This window comes from Nannospalax galili, unplaced genomic scaffold (assembly GCF_000622305.1).
Source record: "Nannospalax galili isolate Female #2095 unplaced genomic scaffold, S.galili_v1.0 scaffold1685, whole genome shotgun sequence".
Classification (NCBI taxonomy): domain Eukaryota; kingdom Metazoa; phylum Chordata; class Mammalia; order Rodentia; family Spalacidae; genus Nannospalax; species Nannospalax galili.
In genome coordinates, this window is record NW_008352830.1 from 370,714 (window position 1) to 393,277 (window position 22,564).

At 50.7% G+C, this 22,564-nt stretch overlaps 1 protein-coding gene and 1 pseudogene across 3 annotated transcripts in view; both read right to left on the reverse strand.

Moving 5' to 3' along the window:
- Pde4a (phosphodiesterase 4A) overlaps positions 1–20,837 on the reverse strand; it is a 56,744-nt gene extending 35,907 nt beyond the window's left edge. The window contains exon 1 of one of the 3 annotated variants that reach the window (XM_008850043.3): positions 20,224–20,837. In XM_008850043.3, coding sequence (XP_008848265.1) covers positions 20,224–20,522 — 299 coding nt within the window. In that variant the 5' untranslated portion in view covers positions 20,523–20,837. Of the gene's footprint in view, positions 1–4,003; positions 4,431–6,161; positions 6,419–20,223 lie in introns of those variants that run through there. The other 2 variants (XM_017802446.2, XM_008850044.3) reach the window with 2 other exon arrangements.
- On the reverse strand, positions 9,738–20,199 carry LOC103747580 (annotated as a pseudogene).
- Positions 20,838–22,564: the final 1,727 nt, after the last annotated feature.

Genomic DNA, 22,564 nt, shown 5'->3' on the forward strand with positions numbered 1-22,564 from the left:
AAGCCTATAAGAATCTATATTTTTATAAGTCACCCCTCCCAAATGTCATATAAACTATGCAAAATAGAGAGAGAGACTGTCTCAAAAAAAAAACATGGAGGAGTGAGGTGTGGTGGTACATGCCTTTGATCCTTGGGAAGCAGAGGCAGGCAGATCTCCATGATCTACATAGCAAGTTTCAGACTAGCTGAGGCTAAAGGGAGACCCTGTCTCAAAAACAAACAAACAACAACAACAACAAAGGGCTAGAGAGATGGCTCAGTGGCTAAGAGCATTTATTGTTCTTCCAGAGGAAGAACACCCACATGACAGCTAACAACCATCCTTAGCTCCAGTTCCAGGGGATACTTCTCAGGCACTTATATATACAGGCAAAACACTCATACAGATGAAACACTCACAAGAAATACAAATGAAACCCTCATACACATATGTATGAGTGTTTTGCCTGTATGTATGTAACTGTACCACATATGTGCAATGCCTTCAGAGGCCAGAAGGGGGAATCAGACCCCCTCTACAAGACCAGCCAGTGCTCTTAGGTGCTGAGCCAGCTCTCCAGTCTTGTATTTTAAATGTTTTTAGAAACACCATTAAGGAAAATAGATGAACTTTGGCCTTTGATGATAATGCTCATTTATTGAGAACCTGCTGTGTACGGCTACCAGGCTACCTTTACAAGTACATGGGAATGCTGACTCCTGTGTCAGTCACACCCACAGAAATGTTCTTGACTTCAGATTGGTTTTCAGATTTGAAATGTTGGCATTCATATAATGACATATCTTGGGTTCTGTATTGTTAATTATTATATTTTACTTATTTATTGTGTATATGTATGTACATTATATGTGTTAGAGAAAGACTTTCAGGAGTCAAGTCTCTCTTCCATTATGTGAGTCCTGGGGATCGAACTCAGGTTCTTAAGTTTGGTGGCAAGCTCCTTTAACGCAGAGTCATCCTACTGGCACTGCTTCTTGAATCCTTGCTGTATGCCTGGCTCTGTCAAAATACTTTTTCCACAATGATCCACTTATTTCTGGCACTGGTTCTTGATGTGGGTCCTGTGAATAGCCATCGGAGGTGGAAAGTGAGGTGCAGAGAGATAGTGAGGGATTGGTGACCTCCCTCTCTGATAACCATGCTCTGTCTCCCCTGGGCTAGTGTAGAGTTGGCGGCTCTTATCAAGCACCCACACGCATAGCCCTCCACACAAGAAGTTAGTTAAGCTGCAGTCTAGGGAAGATGAGACCCTCCCAGGCACTGAGAGGTCTCCCAGCTGGCATCCAGATGTCAGAGATGCCTCCGGGAAGCAGCACACGTCAAAGGGAGCACAGAGACTTGGGTGGTAAGGAGATGCTCCCTAGGGCCTAGCTGTTTGTGCTTCAGACTTGCATGTCCCCTGAGCTGAGGGTGGGCACAGGGGACAGGACTGTGCTGTTGAACTTAAGTCTAGAGAAGAAGGAGGAGGCAGCTAGGGGGCTCAGTGGTAAAGGGGCTTGCTGCCAAGTCTGAGGACCTAAGTTCAAACCCCAGGACCCACATGGTGGAAGGAGATAACTGATTCCTATAAGTTGTCCTCTGACCTCCACATGCGCTCTGTGACATGTATGCCCACACATATACACACAAAACAAATAAAAATGTAACAAAATTGTTTTTTCTGCCTGTCACTGGCTGCTTTGGTAGCTCAAAGTCACCTGGGGATGTCTCAGGGAAAGCTAAGTCACAGACCACACTGAGGTTGCAGGAGGCTTGCCATCACAGCCAGTTACCCAGTCACTCCATCAGATGTGAAATGACCTGCTCAAGACTCTTTTGGGGGCCTCGGGAAATGGCTCAGTCCATACAGCAGCAAGCATGCTTGACGACCTGAGTTCAGACCCTAGGCAGTGGCCCTTGGTTATAACCCTAGCACTGAGGAGAAAAAGACAGGAAGTTCCCTGGGCTGGTTTAGCCCAATCAGTGAGCTCTGTGTTCAGTAAGAGACCCCTTTTCAAACATAAGGTGAAGGGCTGGCAATGTGGCTCAGTGGGTAAAGGTGCATTCTGGCTAAGCCTAATGACTGGAGTTCCATCCCCAGGGACCCACTTGGGGAAAGGAGAGCTGCTTCAGCAAGTTGTGCTCTGACCTCCACATGCACCATGACACATGTATCACACACACACACATACACACACACACACACAAATAAATAAGTAAATAGTGGAATTAAAAAAAAAGGTGGAAACCCAACATCCACCCCTAGCCTCCTCATGTATACACACTTGCACAGGTACGTGTATACAAGTGCACATACATGAACTGGTACACACATATACACCATATATGTATACACAAACACAAAAAACAAATAAAAGGGGCCAGGTGTGATGGCACATGCCTTTAATCTCAGCACTTGGGAGGCAGAAGCAGGTGGATCTTTGTGAAATCGAGGCTAGCCTGGCCTATACAGTTCCTGGCTCATTAGAGTTACACACTGAGAATTTGTCTCAAAAAAACAAAAAAACAAAAACAAAATAAAAAAGCTGAATAACTTGGTTAGGGTGGAGGATATGAGCCCAGGGCATCTGGATTCTACACATTAAATCCAATGCCTAGGTGTGTATCCTCTCTACTGTGGGGCAGACAGCAGGCCTGGTGTCTCCCTGGCCCCTTGCCCTTCTCAACCTGACTGCTCCACAGGAGGTGCCAGGGACCTTTCTGGTCCAGTACTCTGTGAAGGTCATACGGAGGTTGGGCACTGGCACTGGTGTGTATCTGCCAGGCGGGTGCCTGGTGCCAGGTGACACTGCTGTTTGTGTGGTTGGGATGTCAAGACATCTGGGTGTATGCATGAGTCCAGCGCAGGGGGCTTCTGTGTGCCCACAGGTACTCTGCAGATCTTGGGGGGGGCAGGTGTTCAGGGTTGCCTGGGTGCCTTCCTGCTTCCTGTGTCTCATGAAAATGTTCTAACACGCCTTTAATCCCAGCACTAGGGAGGTAGAGGCTGGTGGATCTCTGTGAGATTGAGGTTAGCCTGGTCTACATAGTGAGTTCCAGGACAGCTGGGGCTACAGGGAGACCCTGTCTAAAAAACCCAAAAAATTAAAAAATGAAATAAAGAAAAAAAAAGTCCAACTCAGATGCTGTGGCCTGAGTGACTGGAGTGGGTATGAGGTGTGTGGGGAGGGTCTTTTGTGCATCTGGGTGCAAGTTTGAATCTTACCCACAAGAACATGTACAACAGAGCCACCCTGGAGGGACTAGGGTACACACCCAGTGTGTGCTGGAACTGTTACTGTGTCACCTGTTATTATCATGGGTCGGGGTTATTTGCTGGTTCTCCAGGTGCCCTGACTAGCCAGGAAACCCGAGTATACACTATTTGACTCTGCTTAACCCCAATGTAGGTGTGGTCATGGCACACTGTATGCATGTGTCTATCCAGGTACCTGATCCAGTGGGTACCAAGAGGCAAGGACCTGGCTTTCTAACCCCTGACAACTTTAAAGGCCACTTCCTGGCCACAGCTCTACCCAGAAGATTCAAAATGCCCTCTGGGCACTTAGGCACCTCCCCCCACACCCTGGTTTGATTTTCAGTCTGACAGTTCCAGCTGTGGAGGGGAGGGTTAGACATACTAAGTAAAGGCCTTTAAGGACCTGGCTCTAGGCCAGTGGCCTGGGAATGGAGCCAGGTGACAGGCTGGACACTCAGAGTAGCTGCTAAGAGAGTGCTAGATACCCAGGTTTAAGGGAACAGAGCAAGCCAGGGAATTCCAACCTCGGATAAGTAGGGATGAGGTAGAACCCAGTACCCCATGTTGGAGCCCCAGCATCAGAAAGTTCTCACATTCTTAAGAACACTAGGAGAGGGGACGGGGTCCCTTGATAGAACTTGGAAGCCACTTAGGGGATTCCCCCAAGGCTGGCTGCTGTTGAGGGGAGGGATCTTTTTCCCCCAAGAACAGACCAATCACCTGCAGATTACAAAGAAAGGTAACTAGCAACAGGCAACCCACCTGACAGATCTGCCCGGAGGGTGTCGACGGGTGTCCTCCTCGCTGAAGGAGAAGTGGGTCAGGGACTCGGGTCCCAGGGGCAATGCCAAAGCTGGGGGTCGAGGCCGGGCCTGAGGTGCTGCAGTAGGGCGCATGAGAGCAGAATGCCTCTGAGGAGGGCATTAGGGACCAGCTGCTGATCGGGAGTGTGGGGACCACTGCAGGCCAGGTCCGGTGTCTGCACCCTCTTTCACCCTAGTCGTCCCCTAGCCCCCAGCACCACCCCGTGAGTCCCCATGGGACACGATCCTGGGTGCTGAGCGCGTCCTCACACGAGTGTGGCGTGTGTCCGTAGTACCTGCCTCCCTCTTGCAGAAAGGCCCTAAGGACCCCAGCGCCCACTTCCCTCTGTCCCTGTCCTGCCCCAGGCCTCGGGGACGCCCCGAGGCTCCAGTTTCGCCGGCTCCAGGCCCGTGGCCCTCCCCTCTGCCCCGGCCCCGCCTTCCACCCCTCCCCTGCCTGACGTCGAGCTGTGCCACCTCCAGGTCTCAGATCGCCAGGCCACTGAGTGCCCCGTGGGGAGGCCAGATTCACCCCAGAGGGTGGTGTACAGAGAGGCTGGGTGATCAAGACACTGGGGAGAAACCTCGTGACAGAAGCAGGGAGGTTGTGGTGGCGATCAAGACCCTGGGGAGGGATCAGGCGACAGATGCTGGGAGGTGGAGCTGGGCAGTAGAGGGACAAGAGGGCACAGAATCAAAGGGAGGAACACTTATGTGTCCCCACACCTTGTCCTGACCCCAAAGACCACACCTCTCCTCTTCTTTCCCCACCCACCTCTTGCTCAGGGACAACCATTGAGTTACTGTCCTGCTGCACAGTGACTCAAAACAGTCTGCGACCTAAACAAGTGTGTGCAGAGAGCAAGGGACAGAGCGCCAGGGGACCAGGCAACAGCCCAGGCAAACCTCTAGGCTGTCACAAAGCTCTGGGAGAAGCAACTTGGAAGGCAGACCGGATGTGGTTTCCAGGCCTGTCACTCTCAGGTTTCCTGTCCCCACAGTCCACCCAGGGTCTGGCCAAGTAGGGAGCTTCAACTTGCCCTCAGTCCCTCAGGAGCACAAGGTGGTACTACTACAGCACCCCGAAGTCCAGGTGGTCCCCCAGGGCAACACTGGTCCTATTTCACAAGGAAAAACTAACACACACAAACACACAGGGACCTGAGTTTGGTGGCTCAAACCTGTAATCAAGTCCTTGGGAAACTGAGACCTGAGGATTGCTGCAGGTACTAGGTTAACCTGGGTTATAGAGTGAGGCTTTGTCTCAAAGCAAAACAAAACAGAACAACTAGGGGGCTAGCGAGATGGGTCAGTGGTTGCAGAGGAACTGGGTTCAATTCCTAGCACCCACATGATGGCTAACAACTACCAGTAACTCCAGGTCCAGGGAATCTGATGCCCTCTTCTGGCCTCTGCAAGCACTGCATGACACTTACATGCAGGCAAAACACAAAATATAAATAAAATATTAAAAAATAAAAACACAAGGGGGTTGAATGCACTGTTCAGCTGGTAGAGCATTTGCCTTCATGCACAAAGACTTTGGCATAAACCTGGCCAGGTGCACTTGGGAGGTGGTGAGTGGGGAAGGGTCAGAAATTCAAGACCCTGTCTTAAAATAAAATTTTAAAAAGCTGGGTGTGGTGGCCCACACCTTTATTCCCAGCACTCAGGAGGCAAAGGCAGGTGGATCTCTGTGAGTTCAAGGCCAGCCTGGTCTACATAGTGAGTTCCAGGACAGCTGGGGCTGCAGGGAGACCCTGTCTCAAAAAGACCAAAAAAAATTTTTTTTTAAATTGAATGTTTTTTTAAAAATCAACAAAACAAAACAAACAAACAAAAACAAGAAAAAAAAGCCAGGTGTAGTGGCCCATGTTTTTCATTCCAGCACTAGGGTAAGTGGGAGAGACAGTGGCATTTATTGAGCACCTACTGCATGCTCTTTCAGATTTCTCCATGGCAACCTTGGAGGGCAAGATGATTTTTATCTCTGTCTTGTGACCGAAGAGGAAAAGCGATGCTGGAGGGAGCAAGTCAGTCTCCTCCCCAGGTCTCCCCGCACACCCCGCCCCGCCAGGCCCCAGAGCGGTCTCGAACCTGCGTCAGCGCGCACTCACCCGGCCCCGCTGCGGAGGAGCCTGCGGCGTCTGCGGAAGGTTGGGGATCCGCTGGCAAAGAACACAGGTGACTGAGGTGGCGAGCGGGGGCGGCGGGGAGCGCGGGGCGCGGCGGGCTCAGGCAGAAATGCCTCGTCCTCGGTGGCCGCCGCCTCCGGGAAGGCCGCCGGGTGCAGCTCGGGGATGCGTCCCAGGCCCCGCGGCCTCGCCATGCGCCCAGTCGCCTGCCTGCGCAGCACTCCCCTCCCCGCCGCCACCTCGGCCCTTCCGGCTTGGCCAACGGGCCGCCCTCGGGGCGGAGCGCGCTGCTGGGGACTCCCCCAGGTCATGCAGAAGCCAGCAAGCCCCGGCCAATGTCCCTAGATCAGCCACCACCTCCAGTGATGTGGACTTGGTCCCACAGACCTCAGGGGACTGCCCTACACCAGCTAGGGTACCCCCGAAAACCCTAGAGGTGCTGACAGGCCTGCCATTGACCTCCTCAAAGCTTCCCAAATATTCCTATTTTCCTACTGAGATATCCCATCCCCAAAGGTCAGGGCACCCTAAAAGTCATATGGTGCACCCACAAACTCTAACATATGTAGGCAGCCCAAGGGGGATCCCTTCAGATCCTAAGGCCCTTCCAACCGCTTTATTTATTTATTATTATTTATTTATTTGTTTATTTATTTATTTTTGAGGCATGGTCTCACTAGGTAGGCCTGGCTGACCTGGAACTCACTATGTAGACCAGGCTGGCCTCAGCCTCACAGAGCTCCACCTGCCTCTGCCTCCTGGAGTGGTGGAATTAAAGGCGTGCGCCATCATGACACTACACCCCTTGCCTTTGTTTCTGTTCTTCTTGTTTTTAAGACAGCGGGGGCTGCAGAGCCGGCTCAGCGATAAAGAGCACTTGCTGCTCTTGCAGAGGACCTGGGATTGATTCCCAGCATCCACATGGCGACTAACAACAGTTAATAACGCCAGTTCCTGGGGATCCAACGCCCTCTTCTGACCTCCATGAGCACTGCATGACACGGATGCACTTACATACATGCAGGAATACATTCATACACAATAAAAAAAAAAAAAAAAAAAAAAAAAAAAGTTCCAAGGGAATCTTGTGCAGCCCAGGCTGGCTTTGAACTTGGCAGTGTGATTTTGAACTCCTGATCCCCCTGCCTCCACCTCCCCAGTGCAGGAATTGTAAACCACCTTGCCTAATGTGTTCTGTGCTGAGGATAGAACCCACCGCCCCGTCCCTTGTCTATAGGGTTGCTCTCCAACTGTGCTGACATGTTTTTTTTTTTTTTTTTTTGAGAAAGGGTCTCCCTGTAGCCCCAGCTCACCTGAAACTCACTAAGTAGATCAGGCTGGCCTGCCTCTGCCTCCAGAGTGCCGGGATTAAAGGTGTGTACCACCACACCTGGCTTCCTTTGACCTCTAAGATACTCTAATAGGTTGGGAGAGACCGCTCAGTGGTTAAGAGCACTAGCTGCTCTTGCACAGCACCTGGGTTCAGTTCCCAGCACCCACTTGGAGGGTAACAACCTTCGGTAACTCTAGTTGCAGGAGACCTGAGGCCCTCTTCTGCCCTCTGCAGGCATTGCACACGTGGTGCACTTACATACCTGCAGGGAAATATTCATACACATTAAAAATTACAACTGGATGTGGTTGCACATGCCTTCAATCCCAGCACGCAGGAGGCAGAGGCAGGCAGATCTCTGTGAGCTCAAGTCCAGCCTGGTCTACATAGCAAGTTCCAGGTCAGCTGGGGCAACTGGGAGACCCTGTCTCAAAAAGACAAAAAAAAAAAAAAAAACAAACCAAAAAAAAACCCAGCATCTCTGAAATACCAGTGAGTACTAACCATCCTACTTTATGACTGGTCCCCCACAGTCCCACAGTTTATGAGGTAACCCAAGACCCCCACCTGCTCTGGGAGGCAGGCACAGTGGGACAAAGACTAGAACTATCTGGGGCTCCAGTGGTGGCTCTCTATGTCCTGAACCACTGTAACCCTGTGAGTCCAGGTTTACCGCCTTGAGACTCAGAGGGTAGAAGACTCTTGAAAAAGTCAGCCATCCTCTTATAGCTCAGAGCTTCACCTGTTCTGTCAGTAGCTCAGGCTGGCCTCAAATCACAATCAGTCTGCCAAATGCTAAGACTGTTGGTATACACACCACACCTAGGGAGAAGTTGGTTCTAAATCAGAAGTGGGCAGCACTTAACTGCAATGGCTCAGCAGTTAAGAGCACTGACTGCTCCTGCACAGGACCTGAGTTCTGTACCCACTACTTTCATGGCAACTAACAACTGTTAGTAACTCCAGTACTAAGGAGCTCTGACCCCCTCTTCTGGCCTCTGTGGGCATTGCATGCATGTGATGCACTTACATGCAAGCAAAACACTCATACACAGAAAATAATGAATAAATATATTTTTTAAAATGATAAAATAAGGCTGGGCATGGTGGCACACGCCTGTAGTCTCAGCATTTGCAAGGCAGAGACAGGTGGATCTCTGTGAGTTCAAGGCCAGCCTGATCTACATAGTTAGTTCCAGGCTAGCTGGATCTACAGGGAGACCCTGCCTCAAAAGACCAATAAATAAATAAACAAACAAACAAAATGGGCAACAGGGTCTGTTTGAGGGTCCTGCCTCTGTGAAATACCTTTTCATCTAGAGCTGTTGGCTCTGATGCTACACCACAGGTCCAGAGACAGGTAGCCTAGGCTTAGAATATACCAGTGCTTATCCACCTGACATTGGGCAGACCACTTCTTGTCACAGAGCCTCAGCTTTCCCAACTGTAAAGTGGGTACAATAAAATAATTGAATAACTGCTGGGCTGTGACTCAGTGAATAGAGCACTTGGCTGGCATGTAAGAGGCCTTGGGTTCCATCCCTAGTACTGTATAAACAAGGCATGGTGGTGAATACCTGTCATTTCAATCTTTGAGAAGTGGAAGCAGGAGAATCAGAAGTGTAAATCATCCTTATCTACATAGCAAGTTTGAGGCCAACCTGGGATAAATGATACTTTGTCAGAGAAAAAAAAAAAAAGAGCTGGGCCTAGTGACACATCCCTTTAATCCCAGGACTCCAAAGGGAGAGGCAGGCAAATCTCTGTGAGGTTCAGGCCAGCTGGGGCTACAGGGAGACCCTGTCTCAAAAACAACAATAAAAAAAAGAATACCTCCTTTTTGGATGGACAACCCCCAAAGGCTCAGGAACATGTGGATGTAGTACTGACTAGTTATATGTTACTTATAGTTATTGTTTTATTTTTTATTTTATGTGTATGAGCGTATTGCCTGCATGTGTGTATGTGCACTTGAGTCATGAAGTGCCTACGGAGGTCAGAAGAGGGCTTTGATCCCCTGGAACTGGAGTTATGGATGGTTGTTAGCTGCCGTGTGGGTGCTAGGAACTGAACCCTGGTCCTCTGCAAAAAGAGTCAGTGCTCTTAAACTCAGTCATCTCTCCAGCCCGATAGTTATTTTTAAACTATTATTATTATTATTATTATTGTTATTATTATTATTTTAGAACAAGCTGTGGTTTTTATTACTTAGAAAAGCCTCATGTTTATTTCACTTTCTGACTCTGTGCTTGTGCCTTCAACACTTTCACAATTGATCTTCTGCTCAATAAGGAAAGCACGCTTGATCCTGTCATGAACAAATTTAGCACACAGAGAACCACCATAGGCCCTGCTGACGTGTTTTTTTTTTGTTTTGGACAATCTTATGAGGACTTTAGGTCTCACAGCACGAACCCCTTGAAGTCTGCCCGGGCATACACCACATGCAGATTTTGGTGCTTTCCCAACCTTCTTGGTATAAAGGTAAACAATCCTGTTACCAGGGATTTGGGACAGCCTGGTTTTGTTAGAGGCTGTGTTGTAGGAAAGCCTACAACAGTATGTCAAACACTGGACTACCCTGAGTGTCTGCAAACACCGACCCCGGAAGAGCTACTTTATTATATTTATGTGCATGAGCATTTTCTTTGCATGTATGTAAAATGGATCATGTGTGTGCTATGCCTGTAGAGACCAGAAGACAGCATTAGCTCTCTTGGAACTGGAGTTACAGACATGTGGGTGCTGGGAACCAAACCTCTGTAAGAGCAGCCAGTACTCATAACTGCCATCTCTCCAGTCCCAGCTACAACTGTTATTATCTGACAAAATATTTGAGGTTTCATAGTGTGCAGGCCTCTGTCCCAGCTAGAACAAAGGGTGGTGGCAATGGGGATATGGATGGTTATGGCTAGCAGCTAACCATTTCCAGGCTTCCTGCCTGTTCAGAGACCTTCTAGCTGCAATCTCAGAACACTGACAAGGGCCTTAGGGTTGGCTCAATGTGTAAAGGGGCTTGCTGCCAAGGCTTAACAACCTGAGCTCAATCCCCGGGGCCTATATGGTGAAAGGAGAGGACTGAGTCCCTCAAGTTGCTCTCTGACCTGGACATGCACACTGTTGCACATTGCATACACCTGTACACGTACACACTTGCACGCACAGGGAGATTTTTACGAAAGCATTCAGAAGCTTTTGTGATTTCTGCCCCATTTTACAGATTGCAAAAGAGAATCTTGGAGAGAGACAAACTGTTTAAGGTCAATTCAAGGTCACAGTGCTGATGAGGGTGGAACTTGGGGTTTTCTATTTGTTTTGGTTTGATTTTTGTTGTGGTGGTTGTTGTGAGAGACAGGGTCTCCCTGTAGCCTCAGCTTACCTGGAACTCCTATGTAGACCAAGCTGGCCTCAATCTCACAGAGATCTACCTGCCTCTGTCTCTGGTATTAAAAGCATGCAACACCACACCTGGCTTTGGTTTGATTTATTAGAGGCCAAGTCTCATTGTCTTAGCCCAGGCTGGCCTTCATCTCCTGACCCCACCATCTCCCAAGCTCTGGGTGACCACTAGACCCTACCCATCCCAGTGTTTGTCAGCCTTTATTTCATTATCAGCCACTTATGAAATGGCCTTTGTATATTTTTTAAAAATCACTATTTGACTCCACCATAAAATGTTAATGACTGTTCAAAAGTACAAAGTAGAAGTATTTGGTTAGTCTGCTGTAGCTAACCCTTTCAAGTTCCCAGATTCATCCAAGCATAGATCAAAAGCACTCTTTAGGACTGGGCACATGGTGGCACATGCCTTAAATCCCAGTACTTGGAAGACAGAGGGAGGTGGATTTCTGGGAAATCAAGGCCAGCCTTGTCTATATAGTGTGCTTCAAGCCAGCTTGGGGCTACAGGGAGACTCTGTCTCAAAAAACAAAGAAAAATGGGCCAGATAGAGTAGTTCCCAGGTGTGATCACAGTACTCTCGAGGTTGTCCCAGGAGGATCAGGGCCATCCTCATCTAAATAGTGAGTTTGAGCCAGCCTGGGCTACATGAGATCCTGTCTCAAGCAACAATCAAAAACTAAACTTGTTTTTACTATTTTAAAAATATTTTTTTTGGTCTTTTTGAGACAGGGTCTCCCTGTAGCCCCAGCTGACCTGGAACTCGCTATGCAGACCAGGCTAGCCTCGAACTCACAGAGATCCACCTGCCTCTGCCTCCCGAGTGCTGGGATTAAAGGCATGCGCCACCATGCCAGGCCTTTAAAAAAATTAAAAAAATTTTATTTATGGGGCTGGACAGATGGCTCAGCGGTTAAGAACACTGGTTGTTCTTGCAAAAGATTCGGGTTTGAATCCCAGCACCCATATGGTAGCTAACAATTGTCTGTAACTCCAGTTCCGGGGGATCCAACAGCCTCTTCTGTCCTCCAAGAGCATTGCATGACACAGGTGCACTTACACGTACATGCAGGCAATACACTCATACACATAAAATAAAAAGTAAAATATTTTGTCTTTTTTTTTCGGAGCTGAGGACTGAACCCAGGGCCTTGTGCTTGCTAGGCAAGTGCTCTACCACTGAGCTAAATCCCCAACCCCAAAATAAAATATTTTTTAAAAAATTTTGTGTTTCTCTGTCTCTGTCTGTCTGTCTGTCTCTCTCTCTCTCACACTCTGTCTGTGTGTGTGTGTTGCCCTTAGAGGCCAGAAAAGGGCATTGCAGTTGTTAGCTGACTGTGTGTGCTAGGAACTGAACTCGGGTCCTCCGTAAAAGCAGCAGGCACTCTTACCATCTCTCCAGCCCCCCTTTTTTGTTGTTTTGGGTTTTCTTGTTTTGTTTTGCTTTGTTTGGGGGGAGGTTATTAGGGGGTTTTGTTGTTTTGTTTTTGTTTTTGTTTTGGTCTTTTTGAGACAGAGTCTCCTGGTAGCTGGAGCTGGCCTGGATTTGCTATGAGAATGGGCTGTCCTCAAACTCACAAAGATCCACCTGACTCTGCCTCCTCAGCACTGGGCTTAAAGGCGTGCAACCACCATGCCCAGTTGTTTTTTGAGACAAGGTCTCATGTAGCTCAGGCTGGTCCAGAACTCTGGATCCCCCTGCCTCTATCTTCCAAGTGCTGAGATGACAGCTGTGCACCACCATCTGTGGTTAATATGGTGCTGAGGATGGAACCCATTGGCTTCATGAATGCCAGGCAAGCTCTTTACCCACGGAGCCACATCCCCATTCTTTGAGCCTTGTTTTGCTCCTTAAACAGGGTAGATGAATAAGAGGTGCCTACTCCCAGGGCTGTGGGCAGCTGGGGAGAAAGCACTTCCTCAAATGATGTCAGTCCAGAGAAAGGTCCCTTCAGCCACAGAGCCAGCCTCCTTTTTCACTGACAACAGTTGAGTTGTAAGACATAGGAATGTTGAGCCCGGGGAAAGGCTAGGGTGCCATCAGACATTATTGTTTTTGTGCTTTCTCCCCCCCCTCCTCCCCTTCCTCCTCTTCCTCCCCCCTCCTCTTCCTCCTCCCCTCCTCCCCTTCCTCCTCTTCCTCTCCCCCCTCCTCCTCTTCCTCTTCCTCCTCATCTTCCTCCTCCTCCTCCTTCTTCTTCTTCTTCTTCTTCTTCTTCTTCTTCACTTTTCTTTAAAAAAGAAGTTTATTTGGGTTTACAGTTCTTGAAGGATAAGAGTCCATCATGGTGGGGAGGCATGGAGGCACCTTATGCTTCCTTTATTACTTTGTTGCTTTGTTTTTTTTTTTTTTGGTCTTTTTGAGACAGGGTCTCACTGTAGCTCCAGCTGTCCTGGAACTCACTATGTAGACCAGGCTGGCCTTGAACTCACAGAGATCCGCCTGCCTCTGGCTCCTGAGTGCTGGGATTAAAGGCCTGTGCTACTATACCCAGCCTTTTACTACATTTTTAAACATTTATTTTGTGTGGTAGAGATCAGAGGACAACTTGTAGGAGTCAGTTATCTCTTACCATGTGTGTCCTGGGGCTTGAACTCAGGTTGTCAGGCTTGGTGGTAAGTCCTTCACCCTGCTGAGCCATCTCACCAGCCCTGTGTTTACCCTTGCTATGAAAGAGTTCAGACGCAGCCAGTTTGCCTTTCGCCTGCTCAGTGAGCACAGCCTCTTGGTCTGTAACCCCACACTTCCTCCAACAAACGGTGTCATTGGCCCCAAGGTACAGTTCCTGCCATCTGGGCTGGGCTGTGCTTCGGTTGGTACAGTGCTTACCTAGCATGTGGGGAGACCTGGGTTTCATCCGTAACATCACATAACACACCTGTTACCCCAGCACTTGGGAAGTAGAGTCAGAAAGACTAGGAGTTCAAGGCTAGCCTTTGCTAAATAGTGAGTTTCAGGCCAGCCTGAGTTAACCTTAGACCCTGTTTCAAAAAAGATAAAAAAGGGGCTGAAGAGCTGGCTCAGGGGTTAAGAGCACTGGTTGCTGTTGCAGAGGACCTGAGTTCAGTTCCCAGCACCCACATGGCAGCTAACAACCTTCTGTAACTCCTGTTCCAGGGGATCTGACCTCTTCTGGCATCTCAGGGCATTGCACACAGGTTACCTGTAAGCCTACATACATGCAGGCAACACACTCATACACATAAAATAAAAATAAATAAAATTTAAAAATTAAATATAGGGGCCAGGAGTGGTGGTGCACGCCTTTAATCCCAGCATTTGGGAGGCAGAGGCCTGTCTCAAAAAGACCAAAAAAAAATTAAATACAGGTACATCTGTACATACAGAAACACACATGCAATAAAAACTAGGCTGTTCAAGGTTAAAGAGGTGGTTCAATGGATAAAGTGTTTGCTGTGCAAGCATGAGGACCTGATTTCAGATTCCTAGCACTCACATAAAAGCCATAGGCATGGCAGTGCGTACCTGCAACCCAAGGGTTATGGAGGCAGAGACAGGAAGCTCTCTGGAGCTCATTGGTTGGCTCAGTCTAGCCAAAGTATCAAGCTGTGGATTCAGTGAGAGATCTTTTCTCAGAACATAGGCGTAGTTGGGGCTGGAGAGCTGGCTCAGCAGTTAAGAGCACTGGCTGCTCTTGCAGAGGACCTGGGTTCAGTTCCTGGAACCCACATAGTGGTTAACAACTGTTTGTAACTCCAGTTCCAGGGGATCCAACACCCTCTTCTGACTTCCATGGGCATTGTACTACATGGATGCATTTACATACATGCAGGCAATACACTCATACACATAAAATAATAAATAAAAATGTTTTAAAAATAAGGTATAGCCATGCCTAGTAGTGCACACCTTTGATCCCAGTACTCAGGAGGCAGAGGCAGGTGGATCTCTGTGAGATCAAGGCCAGCCTGGTCTACATAGTAAGTTCCAGGTCAGCCAGGGCTACATATGTAGACTTTGTCTCAAAAAACCAGTAAGATGGCTCAACGGGTCAAGCAGGCTTAAAAGCCAGAACCCATGGGAGAAAGGGAGAGCTGGCTCCTGAAAGCCGTCCTCTGACCTCCACACAGGCACTGTCCCAGAACTCACACACAAATCAGACACAATAATAATAAATAGCATAAAATAAAATAAGATAGAGCTAGGTGTGCTGGCACACACCTTTAATCCCAGTGTTGGTGAGACAGAGGCAGGCAGATCTCTGTGAGATGGAGGCCAGCCTGGTCTACATAGTGAGTTACAGATCAGCTGGGATTACAGGGAGACTCTGTCTCAAAAAGACAAAAATAAGGGACTGGAGAGATGGCTCAGCGGTTAAGAACACTGGTTGTTCTTGCAGAAGACCCAGTTTCGAATCCCAGCACCCACATGGCACCTAACAACTCTCTGTAACTCCAGTTCCAGGGGATCTGACAGCCTCATCTGTCCTCCACGGGCATTGCACGACCTGGGTGGAAATAAAAGTATTCCTGGAATTTGAAGAAACGGACAATACAACACAAAAAACCTGTAGGACACTTTAAAAGCAGTCCTAAGGTGGAAGTTTATAGCTCTAAGTGCCTACGGAAAAAATCAGAGCACAGGAGATCCAAGCAGACAGCCTGTAAGTTCTTGCCTCCCTCTGGCAGAGAGCCTGAGAATACAGGGGACTGCCTGAGAGCGCCCAGATCCTGCCTCCATGTGGTGGTCCTTTTAATAAGATGATGCTATACAACAGTCCCTTCTGCATGAAATAACTACCATCATCATGACTTCAGCTGAGCCTGTGTACTCCTAATGCCATGTGGGTGCTGGGATTTGAACCTGGGTCTTCTGCAAGAACAACCAGTGTTCTTAACCGCTGAGCCCCAATAAAATATTTTTTAAAAAGATAGAAGGCTGGGCTGGGTTTTCATCCCAGCACTTGGGAGGCAGAAGCAGGCAGATCTCTGTGAGATGGTCAGCCTGATCTACGTAGTGAGTTCCAGTCCAGCTGGGGCTAGAGGGGGCCCTGTCTCAAAACAATTAAAATTTATAAAATACAATCAAATAAAAAGCAGAGAAGGACAGCCCCTGTTCCTATATTGCAGGTTAGTGTCAAGAGGCCCTGGTCTTCCTACTGAGATCCAACCGCTCAGAGGTGGGAAGGGTCCTAGGAATTGCTCCCGGGACAACTTTTCCAGCAAGCTCCTGGGCGAGCCAGCCACCGCCAGGCAGCCAGCATTTGTCCTCCGAGGGCGGCAAAGGATGGGGACACAACCATGTCCCAGCAGAGGAGGGAGGACTAGGACCCCATCTGCGGCCTGCGGTTGGCCTGCCTGGCGCCCATCTCTCTCAGGTATTCAATAATCATGAAATAATAATAACAGAATCCGAGATCCACGGTGGTGACGGTGACTGCTGGGTTTGGGGACTCAGGGCATACTGTCAAACTGTGAGTTTCTCCAGCTGTCCAACAGAGGGCGCTCCAAGTCCCTTCCGCCTACAGGGAGGGGTGCACCAGGGTAGAAGGCACCCTGAGTGGGCATAGACACTCATTACTTAAAGAGACTGGTTGCCTGCATCTTTCTCCTTCCAGGGGTGGGGCAGCAACTGCTCCCCAGGATGAGAGAGAAGTTGGGGGGGCAAGAGAGGGGTGACGCCAACCCAGTCCCCAATTCTCTCCTTACCTCATCTCCTCTTCCCCCAGTTCCATCTGTCTTTTGACAGATCACAGTGGTGGCTGTGACTCAGCCCCCCAGGCAGCCCTTGAAGCAACCCTCTTGTGCACCCCCTTGGATCTGAGGATGGGTGCCTGCAGATGACATCTCAGATAGGGAAACTTGCCTCATTTCTGGGGGTTCTAACGAGTCAAGTCTAGAGGGGATGGCTGCACCCCGCTTTCCCATAGCTGGCTAGACTCTACAAAGTAGGGAGTGCTAGAATCCCCTTTTGTGAGCAAAGGCTGAACCCACGTTTGGTCCTGGAGTTCTGATTACGTGCCCCTCTGTCCCATTCCCCTTTCTATGCAGTTCTAGCACCAGTGTCCTTTTTCAGTCCACAATCTACCCAGCCATCCCAGCTGTAGCCACATGGGCTCTCAGTGAAACCAGAGCCCATGGGGCTGAGGTTCCTGTTTTGATTTTCCAGTCCTGGGTTAGCAGCTTTTACAGCAGCCTCCCTGTAGGCAATCACTGTGTAAAATCCTTTGGCCCTCAGAATGCTCAAACTGACTCCTGAAGGGCCATGCCTGTCAGAGAGGAAGCTGAGGTTCAGAGAGGGCAAGACTGATGCAAAGACATACAAGGAGGTAGGCCTGAACTAGAATCTCAGCTCTGGTCTTTTTGAGCATGGGGAGGAGAAAGGATTTTTGTTTTGTTTTTGTTTTTCGTTTGTTTTTGAGACAGGGTCTCACTGTGTAGCTCTGGCTGGCCTGGAACTTGCTATGTAGACCAGGCTAGCCTCGAACTCACAGAATCCTCCTGCCTCTGCCTCCTAAATGTTAGGATTAAAGGCACGCACTACCATGCCCAACAAGAAATGGGTTAAGGGTTAAGAGCACTGTCTTCTCTTGCAGAAAATCTGGATTTGGTTCCCAGCACCCACATGGCAGTCAACAACCATCTGTAACTTCAATTCCAGGGGATCCGATGCCATTTTCTGGCCTCTGTGGGCACTGAATGTGTGTGATGCACTTACATACATGCAGGCAAAACAAACATAAAATAGAAATAAAAAATTTAATTTTTAATTTTTGGGGGGGGTATTTTTTTGAGACAGGGTCTCCCTACAGCCCCAGCTGGCCTGGCACTCTCTATGTAGACCAAGCTGGCCTCGAACTCACAGAGATCTGCCTGCCTCTGCCTCCTAAGTGCTGATATTAAAGGCATGGGCTACCATGCACAGCTAAAATTTTTAAAAAGCATTTGTTGGTTTTGTTTTTTAATCTTTCCAATGATCAGTTTTTCTACTTGGACAACAAGGATACCTTACAGGCTACTAGTGGGGCAAGAGAAGGGGGAGGAAATGCAGAAAAGTACACACACACACACACACACACACACACACACACGCACACGCACACGCACACACACCCCTCCCTGGCATGGAGCCCAGAGGGAGAGTGAGCCATTAAGGAAAGGGCACATTAACAATAATTATTACCACTCAGTTGCTGTCCCCGAAGAGCGGGTTCATCAGACACTAGGGCCATAAATGGGAAGAGAGCCTGCTTCCTAGCATCCCATTCCCCCACCCCACCCCGCTCCCTGGGTCTTGGAGGACAGTGCTAGAGCATGTTTTGCTCTCTGTCTCTGGTTTGGAATTTCCTGTTGATACTAGCTGTTTTCCTATCTACTTCTTAGTTCCCTCTGAGAAATCACAGGAGTCCCTGACACTTGCTGCCTGGTATGGACAAGGCCTGCTAGGACCAAGGAGCATGAAAAGAGCCCTGGGGAGCTGTAAGGGCTGAGTTTCGGCAGGGGGGGGGTCCTCCAGAAAGATCTAGAAAGAATATAGTCACAGCCTAGAGGGGTCTCGTTTGGGGACTTTAGGCCTGAGAAGCAAGCCCAAATGTGACTGTTTTAGAGATGTTTCAATAACCAGACACTCCTAGGTGAATGTAAGCTATCAATCACCAAAGGGCCTGGTATACACACAGCTAGACCCTGGGGCACCATGACAAGTCCACTGTAATCACTGCCAGTAGCCTGTAACACAAAGAAACCAGTGACCAGGGCCCCGGGGCAGATGGGCACATAGCTGGTAAGTCAGAGTCCCAACTGTCAAGGCTGTGACCTGGCCCTAGTGACCGTGCTGGGTGAGGTGGCACATACCTGTTATCCCAGCACTAAGGGGACTGAGGCAGGAGGACTGTCACAAGTTCAAGGCCAGTCTAGGCTACTTAGTGAGTTCCAGGCTAGCCTGGACTACAAATCAAAAATGGAGAAAAAAGCCAAGTGTGGTGTCCCAAACCTTTAATCCCAGCACTCTGGGAAGAAGAAGCAGGTTTATCTCTGAGAGATGGAGGCCAGCCTGGTCTACACAGTGAGTTCTAAGCCAGCTGGGGTTACAGGGAGATCCTGTCTCAAAAAGACCAAAAAAAGAAAGAAAAAGAAAAAAAGCAGGCAGGTTAGGTAACATCTCATTAGGGTCCCAGAGAGCTGAGAGAATTCAGTGACCTAGTCCCTGGGAAGGTAGGCACACATCCTACAGCCAAACCACACACAATGTCACTAAAAGGAGGTGTCCCCAGGAGCCTAGAGACCCCCATATACTGTTCCAGAAGCCCATGGTCACCATGCCACATCCAGTGAGGACACAGTCATTTAGTCGCAAATGCCACCACAGTCACAACCCACAACTGCAGTACCAGAGACACATGGTTACCCATTCACCGGTACTCTCCTGGGCACACACAGCAAAGTGTTACAGCTGGAAGAGGACAGTCCACAGTTGCCCCAGAATAGTGACAGTACCCAGAGGCACACAAGTCACACTGTCTCACCATGTCCCACAGTCACAGAGACCCAAACAGCTTACTGCACCCAAGTAGCCAAAGCCAGTCACTTGAGATCACCCTAAGCCACCCTAACTACACCCTCACCTGACTGTCACCTCAGGGTGTCTGGGACTCCCTTGTAGCTGTGCCCAGCCTCTGGGGTACAATGGAGTTCTAACACTCCTGCCTGGAAGTTCGGGAGCTCCAACTCACAGTACAACCCTCCTCACCCCCAGACTCACAACATAGTGTATGTAACCCCTCTGGATTCCTAAGACCAGATGTTGCAGGGCCCCTCTCATCTGGTTGCCCATCCCCCTAAGGGGGACCTTGAGTGTCCTCCAGCTTGGAGTAACTAGGATGGTCCTTCAGGCACCCCACCTACAGAGTACCCCAAACACAGCACTGCAGCCCTCAGGATAATATCCCCAAGAAAGTCCCTCAAAGCCCAGTTGGTAGCACACATCTTTAACCCAGCACTCAGGGAGGCAGAGGCAGATAGATAAATCTCAGTGAGTTTGAGGCCAGTCAAATCTACAAAGTGAGTTCCAGGCCAGCTGGAGCTACAGGGAAACCCTGTCTCCCCGCCCCCCAAAACAAGTCCCACAAAGTGGTACCCGCATACAGAGACCCCTGAAGCTACAACCACTTCCCAACCCCACACCTTTGACCCCAGAGCCTTCATCAGTATACAGAGCCTCTTGTGCAGTGCACAGCCTGGGGACCCGTGACGCCCCCGCGGGTCACACTGACCCCACTCGCCCCACAGCGCCCCCTGTGACCGGTTGTGTGATCCACGCGCGTCCATGCGCTCCGTGGGGGGGAGTCTCACCGCCTACAGCTGCCGGTCCCCGTGCCGTGGAAGGAGGAGGGCCAGGACATACGGGTGGTCCGCAGGCCAGGCCGATCGCAGGTGTCCACGGCGTCGGCGCGCTCTATGGGCCGGTGGGGTGCCCGCTCAGACTCCGAGCGCTCCGCACTGTCCGAGTAGCCACGCTGCTGGATACGGATGGGGGTCCTCGGCTGTCGCCACAGGTGCTGGGGAGGTGGCTTCAGGGTTGCCTGACCCTCCCGGGGTCCGGGGAGAGACAGGGATAAGCTCCTCTCCGAAGGGACGGCCGGAGGCTCCATGACACACCTTGTCTCCCAACTCTTAGTTGGTGTGGTGTGGGGGCGTGTTGAGGGAAGGTGACCTCTTGGCCTCTCCAAACTCAGCGATGCGACATCCGATGCGCTTGGGGGCCCTCAGGGGCGCCCGGCCTCAGTGGGACCATGGCTTCCTGGGGGGGGGTGGAGGAGACAGACAGACCCGGGGGTGTTGCAGGCCGAGTGTCTACCCCCAGGGGTGGTGGTGGCTTGAAGCCTGCAGGCTGGCAGTCACCTCCTTGGCTGACTGAGCCCTGGCTATGCTCTCTCTCGGAGCTCAGGCGCCAGCCTCCAGTCCCTGTCCCGCCCCTCCCTGTGCACCCCCCACCCCGCCAGGCGACTGTCACAGCGCCACCACCAACCCCCACACTCCTCCTCCTCCGTCCGGGGGCCAGTGGGGGGCAGCCACCCAAGGAGGGGAGGGTGGTGGCCTTCCACACCCACGTACAGTCCCAATCAGGCTGGGGAGGGGATGCCACCACTCTCCTCTCTCTAAGAGCTCCCAGCCAAGCATCAAGCATGCACGGGGACCAAAGAGTTAAACAGTTAATCGGATCTGGAAGGAGACACCCGACTGGTTGGCTGTGTGTCACTCAGCCTGGTCCATCAGGGCTGGGGCGGAGTCAGTGGCTAGCATGGCCTCGCCTTTAGAACCCCCTCCCACCTTTTTTCCCAGATTGCTTTTTTTTGGGGGGTCCCCATGCCACCAGACCTGGTGTCTGCAAGTCAGCAGTGACCACATGCAAGAGATGTTCCCTGACACGCAGGATGGTGACGGTGTGTGCCCTCCCCACCCGGGGCGGGATGTGAACGCACGTGGCCCCTTCCGAGGGTTGTCTGTGTTTTCGATGTCTGTGCATGCACGTGGTTGGCTGTGTTTCGCTTGGCGTGTATGTCTGTGTGTCCGGGGGTGTGAGGATGTGAGAGCGCGAGCACGTGTGTCGCCTGTCAGGAGGGTTGGGCGTCCCCGTGGGGTCTGCTCTGGCGGCCCGGGGCTGTGAACGTGTCCCACGCACTCGGATGTTGGGTTGTAATTTTGATGGGTGGGTGCTGCTGGGAGTTGTGCAAACGATTCCGCCCCAGTCCTCTGATGGTGATGTTCGGAGAGTCCTCGCCTGTTGGCGTGTGTCTGTGTGCTGGCCTTGGGGCCTTTTGGGGGTGTTTCTGGGGTGTTTTCTTTGGGGATCCCCGTATGTCTCGTATAGAGGTTTCGCTGCCTTTTTAAAATAATTTGTGTTTAATATTACCTACTGGCGGGGGGCACGTCCCCCACCTCGGGGGATAGTATCTCCAATCAGAAATCTGGCTAAAGCTACACCTCTCGACCCTACTCCCCAAGAATTTGTCCTATCTGGGAACCCTCAGTCCTTGCAAATTCCCCTTACATGCCTTGAAGAGGGGATCTCAGAAGACAACCCATAAAAGTAGGTACGCTCCACCATGTGTGTCTCAGGGATCGAACTCAGGCCCTCGGGCTTGAGGGCGCAAGCGCCTTTAACTTGCTGAGCTATCTCGCCTGCCCAATCACTGGCTCTCTTTTTTTAAAGACTTCAAAGCTATTCTACCGGAGATAAACTGAGGCAGGTCCGGGGTGCGCGGAGAGGGCAGTTTTGGAGGGGGCCGCATCATACCCCTGCCCTTTTCAGGCGAGTAAACAAGCCGAGCCTCCTCCCCACGGCCCCCGCCTGCAGAACCCCCCTTCCGGTACCTAAATTGGGAGTCGCCGTGACTCACGCTCCCGCCTCCCCCAGCGCCGCGCTGAGCGAACCAGCAAAGAGCGAGCGGGGATCCGAGCGCGCCCCCACCCCCCCTCCAGGCCCCGGCTGAGCCCGAATAGCTGCTGGGTTTGGGGGGATTCCTACCGCACCCCCGTATTCCACCTCCCTCCCAGGCTCAATCTCTGCGCGGTGGAGCGTCCCGGGCCCAAGCCCTCGCCCCTGTGCGTCCCTTCTCTCCCGTGCATCCCTCTCCCGGGCTCTTAGAGGGGCAGACCTTGTATTCCTGCCACCCAGCTCCCCCCCACCCCT